Here is a 12,592-nt window from a genome sequence, read left to right as displayed (position 1 = left end):
GGTGTCCTCGGCCCGGACGACATGGCGAGAAGACGATGTGGTGAGTACCCCCTGGTCACCATCACGAGGTGATCAGGATGGGAACAAATGACGCGATAACGTGTGCGTGGAATGAGACTACCGAGGTGCCCGAGGTGAAGCCATGTTGCAGAGAAGCTTCTGACACGCAACGACAGAAGGTGGCTCAGGGGCACCATGGTGGGGAACGTGGACGAGCTTGGTTTAATTTTTGCAAACTTTTGGGTGTTTTGTTGATGGTGGTGGTGATGAACGGACACCTATCAAAATAATGTCGCATCACGAAGCCAAGCACTAATGTTCATGGTGGAGGGAGGCAATCGGGATGGGAAAAAATGCCGTGACAATCATAGTATATGCCAAAAGTTCCTTGTCGACTAGAGGGTTGTAATGGGAATCATTCAGAAAAAAGAGCAAAAAATTCTCAAAAGAGCAAAGCTCATGATTGTGTTGAACTTTCTTTAATTTCAAAAAAGGGTAGTAATGGACATTTAATAGGTCAAAACCATCGCCCATGTATGTATATCCATGCAAGCAATTAAAAAGAGCTACCTTGCTAACCACCCCTCTATTAAATGTGAAGCGAAATGCAACAAAACTATAACTGCTCTCATTGAGAGTTGAACTCAAGACCTCCCGCTTACTAAACGGGTGCTCTAACCAACTGAGCTACAAGAGCTTTTTGTGTCAGTTTTTAAGATAACTTATAATGACATTCCACTATGGTTATAACACAAACGAATAAAGCCTTGTTATTTGAGAAAAGACATACTCGTATTTGATTCATGTTACACAAGGGTAAACAGCTTCCGTTTTCAGAGCCATCTCTAAAACAAAGTTTGGTATACGTGCATTATTCCTGGACCTATATGCGAAAAAAGAACCAAGATGTACGCCATGTGAGCGTGCCATTAGGTTTACTTTTTATAGTGATGAAAACGTGCCATTAGGCGTACGCGGACAAGAATTGGCAGGCTGGATCCACGCTGGGCTTGAGGCCGCGTCAGCCCATTACCGCGCACCGAAATTCCCACCATACCGGAAGGGGCTTTCTGCAAGATGGCCTGCCCCTCCTTCCTCCCTAAGCAAAAGCTTCTCCCCCGTTCACCCAATAGCTAGCCACCCACACTCTCTCTCCTCCCCCACCCCCACACCCGGCCGTGTCGGTGTGTCTCTCCCCTCCCCCCGCCGCAAAAACCCTAGCTCTAAACCTCGCTGATCGCCGGCCCCTCCCGGCGCTGCCCGGCCTGACCCCGGCCAGGCCAGGAAGCCAAAGGGCCCTCCCCCCCTCCCCAGCCGGCGGCGCCATGGACATGGACACCTTCGAACGCCTCCAGACCGAGAGCAGGCTCCGCGGTTCGTGCTTCGCCGCCCCAAAGATCCGATCTTGGCTCCAAATCGCGTGATTTCGAGGGTTTCCCCAGGAGGTTTTTGATGGGGTTTTGTGCTCTGGCAGATGCGCTCATGCGGCTCGAGGAGGCGGAGGAGACCGACGACGACGAGGAGAGGGGCGCGGAGGAGGATGAGCTGGAGTGCCCCTTCTGCGGGGAGGAGTTCGACGGCGTCGGCCTGTGCTTGCACATCGACGACGAGCACCGGGCGCAGACCAAGGCCGGGGTAATTTCATCTCAACCTTCGTGGAAACATGTACTAATACCTAGTGCCTTTCAGGCGCATCTAGCGCAAAAATTAGGGTTTGTTGTTAATCTCTTGTGTAGCATGCTGACATTGTTGTTCCTGTAGTCCCGGGGAAATGCTTGTATGTGTGTGGTGATTTTACTTATCATTTTGATAGTATTACTTTTAATTTGAAAGGTGGGAATTTGGGCCGTATGAGTTGCGCATACTCACATAGTATGCATGTTTTAGATGCCTTCAGTTTTTGAGCTAAGATATTGCTGTGTACAGGGTTGGTATTTTCCTGCTGCATAGGGTTCTTTTCCTCATGATTGCATCTGATAGTGCTTAATCTTACATTAGATATTTGAGCTAAGAATTTAGAGTGCTTCTGCTGCATACAGTGCATGTTTGAGCTGCTTTCAATTATCACTCTAAGGTTTGCTTGCAAATATTAATTTTTAACGGTAAATATAGTATTTTTGGGTGTTTAAGTTGCTTGCGCGATAAGTTATAAGCTAGCTGAAGGCTTGACTTAGGGGTTGTTTGGTCGGTCTTTTACATGGCCTTTTCTGTTTGGCTTATAAGCCAAAAATACACCTATTTAGCTGCTTTTGGCCATAAACCAAAGGCAAAACTAAAAGCACCTTAATTGGTGCTTTTTTTTTTTGGCTTATAAGCCAAAGTGAAAAAGCAAGTAAAAGCCCAATCAAACACCCTCTTACCTTTTTGGGCTTCATTTTTCTACTTCTGCAAGGAAGTTTGAATGCTTTCATGCGATGTCTCCATTTGTTTCATAGTGGCATCATCAATTCATTCTTACTTGATAAGAATGCATTAGAAGATCCAGTTTATTAAATCTTTTCTATGTTTAGAGAAATTAGTTGGTGTATAGGAATTGGTTGAAAGATCCAGCAATGTGGAAATTGCAGGAGTAATGACGTGCATCCATCATAACAGAAATATTATTTATTGAGATGTTTTTCATGTGTGAAGATTAGATCCATGCAATTAATTAAGTTCATGCATTATTTTTCAGTAGATAGTAGATACATAAAGTTGATGGCATTCATGTGGCTGAGTTGATGCAATCATATAGTATACCTTGAATATGTAGTTTTTATTGACACTTCTAGTTTGGTGCCTTGGTGAGGTGAATTCTATACTCTGATTAGTTGAAATCAGGAGTTAATTGTTCTGTTGTTTAACATTGGGAGTTTGATTGAACTGCTTTTGGTAAATATTCGCATTTAAGTTATTGAGTCCTCCAGGTGCATATGTTTATACTTGATAGATCTTTGAGGAAGTATGGTTGCTCTCAATGTAATCTTCCTGTGTGCTGCCCAAAAGTTACAGCGATGGCTATTGTAGTTCATACTTTAATTTGAAAATCATGGTTCTATCGTTTTGAAATACCATAAACTTCATAGGAATCTTACAAATGAAACAACAGTCATCCTAAGCGTGGAATCACAGTTCACAATATTGCATCATCATCACATGTCAACTTAAAATCCAACCACACAATATGCTGGATGCACTCAACTGAAATGTAGCATAAGGTAATAACTTTCAGTGGATCATGTCAAGATAAAAAAAAGGTCACAATCAAATCTAGTTACAAAAGGTGTTGAATGCTCTTGATGGCACTGGTGAGTATAAGATTTTTTTTCCCTGCAAAATAGTGTACAACATCTAGACCAAATAGTGCACATTTTGCATTGGTTGTACTTCCATGTTTTATACAGTGTGGATAAGAGGAGTTTGCGGGCTGAGCAGTCAATATTTTACACTTTCCGGATTAAGTCTAGTGGTTCTGATCTTGGGTTTACTCGTGTCTGAGTGACCAATTAGGGTTTGTACAACTAATTGTGCAGTGCAATGTGCAGCGGCTGCCAATTTTACTTTGCACTCCCTCCGTATCAAAATATAAGACGCTTTTTGACACTATCATAGTGCCATAAAATGTCTTATATTTTGATATAGAGGGAGTATGTTGTGGTGTGTGCTAGTGCAGCTATAGTAGTTTGTAGGCTTATAGCAGTGATGCTTCGCCTGTGCATGTGGCTTTTTAGAATAGTACTCCCTCCGTAAAAAAATATAAGAGCGTTTAGATCACTAAAGTAGTGATCTAACCGCTCTTATATTTATATACAGAGGGAGTAGTGTTTAGGAAGTGAAACTGCAATAGCTTTTATTCCTATTATTCCTTCATAAATATGTGGATTTAAGGATTGCTAAGCTTTCTTTTGTGTTCCATGTGTAGTTGATTATTGATAGTGTGGATAGGATTATTAAACTTTATCACTTCCCTGGACCCTGCGCAAGTGGGAGCTATGTGCACCGGGCTGCTCTTTTTATCATTTCGCTTACATGTGATGTAAGAAATATTTTGAAATGTTTAAGTAAATCATTTCCAACATCTATTGTTAGATTGTTGTGGAAACAATTATGCTGATCCACAATTAAGTCAGACATGATCAGTTTTGTCTGCTTACTGCTTATTTTTTGTTTTGTTCCTTTAGGTGTGCCCTATATGCACAGATAGAGTTGGGATGGACTTGGTTGGGCATATGACCTCAGAGCATCCCAGTTTCTTCAAGGTATCATTAGTTTCAACAAGCATCATCAGTCATCAGTCAGTTGTTATATATAACTGAAACTGCATGGAATAGATTGCTGTTATTGTTCAACCATGATCTGCAATTAGGGAAATGAGATCATGAAAGTATTTTGGATCTGAACCCCTTGAACAAAATCAATAGGCATGGAATAAACTAGTTAACTACCGCCATAAAGAGGGCTGGATGGCACATTGTAGAGGATTGGGGAGCAGAACATAGGTTTATTAGGATGAATGATGGAAATAATAGATTATTCTTCTCTTGTGCTTGATTGATTATGGATTATAGATTATTAATCTCTTGTGCTTGATTGGTAATTGATACATGCAATGACCCTTATACATCATTAACTTGAGCCCTGGATATTAACTTAAGCATACTAATCCGGTCCCTATCTCTAATATGAAGTCTTTCCTATTTGAATAACTATCATGCCTGTTTTAATAATATTCCATATTTATTTGGATATTATCTAAACCTATGTTCATACATGTAACATGCAGGGCAGGTGGAGGAACCAGCGAGTTTCATCTGAATCACATTCTTCAATGTATTCTGCATTGAAAAAGGATGCGGCGCACATACAACACCGTTATGGCGGATCCTCTCGTGCCACCTCGCTCAACACAGTGCCTGATCCTCTACTCTCCTCCTTTGTTGGTAGCTTCATTGATGATGATGTAGATTCGCCAAAAGATGCACAAGAAGAGTTCTTGGAAAAGGTTATTGAGAAAAGTGATGTCTCAGAGCAGAAAGCAGAAGAAAGGTATTGAAATTCATTCACAGCTTGCACGCTTCATTCACTTGTATGACTCTACACCAAGAGTTTGGTGTCATTTTGATATGCAATTGCTTGAAAAATCCGTAGTCAGTCACTAAAAACCTGTCACTGAAGGCGGTTCATGAAGTCATTCACTTTAAGTAGCCTATTTTGAACATTGTCTGCTAAATAGTAGCAATATCGTATGAACTGGTTTCATTTTGATAATCATGGGTTGTAACTTCCGTACGGTGGTGTACTGATTATGGCTTTTTTTTTGCTGGACAGTGCTGAGGAGCCTTTGCTTCCTGAGGTGAAGGAGGAGAGAACCAGGAGGAGCCAATTTATGCAGGGGCTGGTGCTGTCCCTGATGTTTGATGACATCTTGTGAAGAATGTCTTGTTCCGAAAATTGATTGAGAAGGCAGCTCTTGCTTCACCAGACAGTTTTATACCTTACCGCAAGTTGCTACCTTTCACCGAGTTGCCATTAAAAACAGATGGCAGCTTTGTTGTGTGATGTTAAGGATGAATGTTGTGAATATGGATGTTGGTTAGTATGCGCGTCGTTGTCGCATGAACAATAAGATAGTATATATAGGTTTGGTAATTCTATTAGTACCGGAGGTGTTGTCGGGAGGGCTCCTGTGGGCGGCCCTGGCTGTATGTATAATTGGGAGGCCTAGTGACTGCCGGAATAATTCATCCTATTTATTTTCGGACTTCATTTCCTGTACTTTAGCATGTGCCTGTTCTAGGTTTATCATATGCTGTGTTCTACCCTCCCATCTTCATTGGTATGTTCTTATTTGCTGCAACATCATTAGTCAGGGTGCTTAATAATATTGATTTAATTTTTCATAAACTAAAAATATTCCAAGGGAAGTGTAATAATACATTACATCTTTCAGTATGGTTCTTTTTTATTGCGCAAAGAAAACTGTATTGTATGGGAAACATATTTTTGTTGCTCGAGATTATTTGTTGCTAGGGTGTTGCTTGGTTGAAAAACATTGATGTAGTGGTAGTTTAGTGCCAAGTGCCAGTTCTCACGGCCGCTTGTCCTTGGAAAGAATCAGACCATCGTTCTTAGGTGGGTTATTAATTTGATGAGGTGTGTATTAACAATATTTTGGTTTAGCTTAGTCTGATGATATTTGAATGCTAATTCTCGTGGGAACATTGATTCTGGGAGCCGTGGGAAGGAACGCGCGGGGAAGACTTTGGCACTAGACTTCTATAGTAACCCAGCCTTCCTTCCGTGTTCCAAACGCGTCAAACGCTATTTTTTAGTGGTTTATTTACACGTATGTGGCTTGCAAAGTCGTAGGCCGTTCGCAGTTCTCCAAGGCCATTGAAAAGATGTACGTATAAGGGAACGTCACATCCTTCCTCTTCGCTTTGTCGTGAGAAAATGTTTACATCTCAACTGATTCAGAACCAAACGAAAATGAACCCGGGAGAATTCAAAATAAGGAAAAGGAATTTAAGGAAAACACCCAAAAGAAACATTTTGATTATATGTGCAAAAAAGTTAATGAAGGATACAACAAAATGTCAAGAGGTCCTAAAAAAGCAAGAATTACAAAGTGCACAAAGAAATATCTTGTACACAACGCCTCCTCCGTCCTCACATTTCCCGTTCCTTCGCCATCTTCTACTCAGCGCCGGAAATGGATGTGTCGTTGTCACCGAGGACCTGCCCTGGAGCTGCCACCATGGAAAAAAGAACCCATAGGGCCCTTCAACATCGACCTCCACGGGGGGCCATCGTAGTCGAAAATGATGTTGTAGAAGAGGAAACGAATACAGGAGGACCTCATTGTTGTCTCATCCACACCAACCTAAACACAAAGACAAAATCCTAAGAGAACTACCCTAACTTCACCACTTATCCATAGACCAGGACTTCTGCCGGCTGAGGCAAGGAGGAGCCACGATCTAGCCAGTAGGGAAGCAAGAGATGGAGAAGGATACCACATTTTAAAAAAAAATTGTTCGCCCCTCATTATGAGAAACATTATCCAAGAAAACTAATTGGAAAAGCCAAGATGCAAAGGAGGTGGGTGGATGTAGTTTTGGAGATCTTTTTGGCTAGAAGTCCTTCACTCATTAAAGTAAGGCCCTTTTTAAACTTAAAAAGTTTTAGGACTTTTTTTAGTTCCAACTAAAACTCCCTAGTCCCTACCTGTTTGGTTTCACGGACTAAACATGGACTAGAGGTTATTAAATGACATGCTAAAAGACCATGTTATCCATATTAATGGACTAGAGATATTAAATGACATGCTAAAAGTAGGGGCACTGTTGGAAAAAATCCCCAAAAGTCTCAAAATGACTCTCCCTTAGGGACTTTTTTCTTTAGTCCCAAACGCTCACTTTTAGTCTCTAAAAGTCCTTCATGTTTGGTTTAGATGGAACTAAAAGAGACTTTTTTAATCCCTACACCAAAAAACCCCTGTAAACAAACACCCCCTAAAGTAACATATCCTGGAAACACTTTGCAAGGTTGTGACTAGTTTTTTTTGTAGGGGAAGGTTGTTACTAGTTTAGCTGAGCATGGTTAATTTTGCAATTAAATATGTGCCTAGTCTTTATGATTTTACCGAATATCAAACCTAGTTGAAGTCCAATGCGGCCATCCAAGAAAAAAAGATTGTAAGTAGTTGAAATCAGAAAAACAAGAGTTGCAAATCAATGGATATTTTCTCTCTCTCTCTCTCTGTAATTCTGTTCACTAGCTCTTCACACCTTATAGGAGGACCCTCGCCATCACAAGGATGCTGACAGTTCTATATGGATTTTCTGATCTCGGTCACATAGTCCTTTCTTTACGGTTTGTCCACGAAGGAGCGAGGAGATGCACTCATTATTTCGATTTTTCGAAAACTTTGTTCCCAGTTACAAAGTTAGTTAAAAAATGATCAAACAACTAGCATTTGCCATCTTAAGTTTTTTCATAGAGAAAAGTAACCATTTTCACAAAACATTACTCATACATGTAATAATAAATCATTTGTACATGTGTTTTTTAAAACTTTCCGAATAAGGTTATTTTGAAAAATCAAGCTAAACTTAGGTCAACAGTGGGCATAGATGTACACAGATGCAAATGTAGCGTGTGGGTTGTGGGATGAAAAATAAAGGGAGAATGTCTGGTTGGAAGGTGAGCTGCTAGCACATTATAAATGTTGTATTTCATAAAAATCAACATTCAGGCTACCTCTCCCTCTCCCATCATTAAATTTAAGTAGCTGATATATTTTTATCCAAACACAAATGATCATATAATTGGAAACTGAATGTCCACTTATAGAACCGACTTCACTATTGTATGCTCATTGACAAAATCATTTCGTTTGTTTAATTGACAAAATCATAAAAAAATTGTTTCAAAATTTTAAATTTGTGCCTTTTTAAACTTGCATAGAACAACTATATTTTTTATGAATTGTGTTTAATTGTGTTCTCTGTGTTTGCATGATTTCACCGAGGTTTCATACGAGTTTAAGTGGGTTTTGTTGTCATTTGAGTTCTCTTTACTTTCCACTTTCCACCAAACATCATCTTATGCTTTTGATTTTTCGAACTTTTAAACCTTTGTCGAATATCAATTAAACCATGATGAAGAGGAGTTTCTTCCTCTCCCCATACCCCTCGCGTTGCCTCCCCGAGCGAGGCGACCGGGGCGCGCCCCTCCTCCTCCCACTGTCAAGCCTTCCCCCTCTCCCCCTCTCGTTGCTGTCGTCTGCTCGCACGGCGGGTGCTTCCCCATGCGACATCGTGTGTGGCCGGCGATGGTGGCCTCCTCCTTTTCCCATCGCGGTTCCTGGCTCAGGCGGCGTGCTCGGGCCACGGTGGTCCTCTGCGGGCGGTGCCCTAGTGCAGATCGGGCGGTGGCATGGCGGCGACGCGACTCCTTGGTGGCGATCATGGCTGGCAGCAGGGAATGGCCAGTGAAGCCATGCATGACTAGATCTTTAGGCCCGATATGGGTGAGGGAGGGCTGGTTTGGTCTCCGACGGCCCGCCTTCGGCTGGTCTGGCGAGCTAAGGGTGATGGGGGCGGCAACCGCTTTGCTGCGTGTGCTCCAGCGCGGCGGTGGGGGCTTACCGAGCCCCGTCTGGGCTTGGCTGGGCAGCTGCCCGACATGTTCTTTCTCCTGCGTCCGGTCTAGTTGTCTACTACCGCCTGAGCCGGTGAAGGTTGTCACCTCCCCTGTGGCTGTGGTATTGCAGGTCCCTATCTATGGCGGCTTCGTTTCGGTCCGGTTGGCCTCACTGCCTTTGCTGTGGTGAGACGATGTAGTGCCCTCATGGCTGTGGTGGCACATGTTGGTGGGTGGTTGGCATGGTGGAGCCCACAGTTTGTCCTGGGCTGTGGGTGTGAGGGGTCGGGAGAAATCTCTGTTGGGTCTGGCCGACACCGATGCAGTGACGCGTGTGAGAGCCGCCATCCTTCTTGAAGGGCATCGGGTGCACCTCTCCCCCACTCCCTTTCGTGTACCAGGAGAAATCCTAGGCCTTGTCCGGGCAGCAACGTCGTTGCCGTCACAATCCTTCTTGAAGGTGTTGCCTGGTACATGACAATCTCTTGGCATTGGAGTGTGGTTGAATTCTCCGGTGGGCACAACAGTTGTGGGATGCTACAAGTTTTGATGATCTGGTGTTGCTCGCATTTTTTCTGTTGTTTTCCTTTTGGTCATGATTGTGTTGTTTGCCCTAGCGTGGAACTCTTCGATGTATCAGGCGGTTGCTATATTAATATATTGTGGTGAAAGCCTATTTTGGGAAGAGGAGCTGCCTAATGAATAACTAAAACCAAATTTAGAAAACTTGAATTAAACTTTTGTGAAATCGTAATGAAACTGGAATTTGGCACATGACCTCAAATCACCATAACGTAATTAAACCGCAACAGAAGCTAGACCACATGTTGAATTTCACTAACAATATGTATTATTTTGCAAAATATTGACATCCAAAGTTGTGATTGAATCTCGTCCATCAATTTTCTGTTCAAGAATCCAAAACCAAGGGTAAAGATACCTCAATTTCACTGGGCACACTCTCCTTTCGCAAGCACACTTTCAAGTAAAGACAAGAGAACTCCCTCACAAGATTGTTAGATGTTTGCAACACAAAAATATTCACTAAGCTCCTTAATGCGTCCTTTTAAATTAGGGCACATACATACAATATTCCATATTGATGATATCTTCAAGACACCCTCATATCAGTTACACACAACACTACATATAACTCATGCAGTTATAGTATGTGTAAGCTTCCTATTTTTAGCCATCATAATTTATGATTATAACTTACAAATGATATTCATGCGACAATAAGAATAACATTTGCAGGTTGTTTGTAAAGATGCTACAATTTGTCTATAGTTTACACACATGCATTTCCTCTTCCAATAGATGAGTAGAGTATGTATGTAATATTTTCTATTGAGAACTGACGATAGTCTACTATAGATACTCTGCCACCATCAACATATCGTGTAACAAAACTGCTACCACAATCGCAAAACACTCGTAGATACAACACCAAAAGTCTAGGTACACCAAATTGGCATGCGTAATGTCATGTATAAAATCATCACTGGGAAGCTCTAGGCATCAGACTACTGCACATTTGCACCTATCAGACTAGTCCCTAGCCATTGGATAGGCGAGTGTTGGAGTGTTGGATTAGAATGCACAGTTACGTGGGAGTTTCCACCTGATTAGGACATAAGTCTTTAATTGATTTTATCACTTTCCTTATTAATTGCTTCCAAAAAATCTGCCCTACTTAAATGCTCCCAAAAAGTCCGTCCTAATTAATTTTCAAGATCCGCTTTATGTTCCCAAAAATAGATTATAGTTTGTTTGTTATTTCTTAGAACTGGTCGTTTGAAGCAAAACATTGAAACACATGCTATTCAAAATTTGAGTGCTCGAAACACAATATACCAATGTTGGAAGCATAACTGCTTAATGTACAATGACAAGTGTATCCATCCATGTATGAAGCGTGATGCACCATTGTGGGAAGCATGATTAGTGTGTAAGAAAAACTGTGCTCCTTATCGTCTCATATTCACTATTTTTGCCGTGTGCTCCGATTCCATAGGTGATCCGTATGCGTGATATTATTTGGGCGTGGAAGCACTTGTGTGGTGGTGAGCTAGGTAGGAAGCACATATTGCGATAGGTGGAAACATGATTTACTAAAACTGTGTACATGAAGCACGTGTGTCGTAGTAAGGAACCATTCATTTTGTTTCGTGCTTACCACGTCAACCGGAGATTCTTTCGATTTGACGAAATCTTATGTATAATGCATTAGTCTATTCTTTTTTTGTGGCACGTTGAAGATGTATTTTAGAGGACATTATTTTTTTTCCAATGTTCCATTAAATAGCTTCCAAGGAAACAAATATTTGTTCTCAATCAGACTTATTTACCATTAAAATTACATTGTTTTAAAATCAAAAGTACTATTGCTTCCAAAGAAACGACAATATGCATTCAAAGCAATAACAATATGCATGCAAAGAAATAACAATTCCGGACGACACCAGGTCGATGGCCGACATGCTTCCTTTTTAGGGTTGGCCATGCTTCCTATTGATGTGCGATAGCCAGGCTTATTAGGGGTGATAGGCTACTCATATCATTAAGGAATTCCTTCTTTTTCGGGAGCCCATTCGAACAGAACTCCCAGGTTAAGCGTGCTCGGCTTGGAGTAGTTCTAGGATGGTTGACCGACCGGGAAGTTCATCCCGGGTGCGCATGAGTGAGGACAAAGTGCGCAGAAAAGACTAGTATTGATATGTGGGGCCAGTCTAGATCCCGGCAGGAGTAACGACCGCCGAGGGTGTGTCCGGGGCGTTACAAGTTTGGTATCAGAGCCGACCCTCGCGGTTACATGGATGTTTGCGGACAGGTGTGCGTTCATGTTGTTCATGACGTTTGTGACCCATCGTGGCACATGGCATGGTACATGTACTGAACTGGATGCACATGCGTTTGTACCAAGAGGGAACGCTCGTGTGGCCCGACGAGGACATCGGTTCCTCTGAGTGGTGGTGTATGTGATAGGCTGACATATTAGGGATGATGGACTACTCATATCAATAAGGAATTCCTTCTTTTCTAGGAGTCGATGTGGTATATCATGTGGCGGTTGGCACTACCACACCATCTACTATGGTGATGCGGGTATGAGGACCTTGTTCCTCACATCATTGCTATATGGACAGACGTGTTGCTTCTTACAAACTTTCTCTTTGCTTCCTGTAATCCAAGTACATAATCATGTGACAAAGCTAGCAAAATATGATCAACAAATCAAATTTAAATGGATAAGAATTCTACATACTACAATGAAAAAGGAACAATACCTAGGTTAGATGAGGATGGTGCACAGAGCGATGCGTAGATGGCAAGCATGGAAATTTGAGTATAGAAAACAATGCTATCTCAACATTGATAATATCATTCTGAAGCATATAAATTTGGACATGTAATTAGCATCAAAATTAGTTGATAATTCAGTGACTTTGTGTATACCAAATTG

The 12,592-nt window shown here is 41.8% G+C and overlaps 1 protein-coding gene and 1 non-coding gene across 3 annotated transcripts; one reads left to right on the top strand and one right to left on the bottom strand.

Annotated features, from left to right (window-relative positions):
• Positions 1–623: 623 nt before the first annotated feature.
• Positions 624–697, bottom strand: TRNAT-AGU. The gene has a single exon. It is a non-coding gene; the product is annotated as a tRNA-Thr (tRNA).
• Positions 698–1,102: 405 nt separating this feature from the next.
• Positions 1,103–5,745, top strand: LOC123395915 (protein DEHYDRATION-INDUCED 19 homolog 4-like). 2 transcript variants are annotated; one of them, XM_045090940.1, is made up of 5 exons: positions 1,103–1,374; positions 1,475–1,635; positions 4,161–4,238; positions 4,763–5,025; positions 5,308–5,745. In XM_045090940.1, exons 1-5 carry the CDS (start codon positions 1,326–1,328, stop codon positions 5,408–5,410), a joined length of 654 nt encoding a protein of 217 aa, XP_044946875.1. In that variant the 5' UTR covers positions 1,103–1,325; the 3' UTR covers positions 5,411–5,745. The 2 variants fall into 2 exon arrangements, with proteins under 2 accessions (XP_044946875.1, XP_044946876.1); XM_045090941.1 differs by lacking the exon at positions 4,161–4,238 and having other exon boundaries at positions 1,154–1,374.
• Positions 5,746–12,592: the final 6,847 nt, after the last annotated feature.

The sequence above is a fragment of the Hordeum vulgare genome, chromosome 5H (genome assembly GCF_904849725.1).
Source record: "Hordeum vulgare subsp. vulgare chromosome 5H, MorexV3_pseudomolecules_assembly, whole genome shotgun sequence".
NCBI classification, from domain to species: domain Eukaryota; kingdom Viridiplantae; phylum Streptophyta; class Magnoliopsida; order Poales; family Poaceae; genus Hordeum; species Hordeum vulgare.
Note: the sequence above shows the minus strand (reverse complement) of the source record. Positions and strands in the feature narration are given on the sequence as shown.

Excerpts from the sequence above, each read along its gene's own strand:
- LOC123395915 (XM_045090940.1), top strand. The coding sequence starts at position 1,326 with ATGGACATGGACACCTTCGAACGCCTCCAGACCGAGAGCAGGCTCCGC. Across the intron at positions 4,239-4,762 it reads AGCATCCCAGTTTCTTCAAG|GGCAGGTGGAGGAACCAGCG; the intron begins GTATCATTAGTT and ends TGTAACATGCAG. Across the intron at positions 5,026-5,307 it reads GAGCAGAAAGCAGAAGAAAG|TGCTGAGGAGCCTTTGCTTC; the intron begins GTATTGAAATTC and ends TTTGCTGGACAG.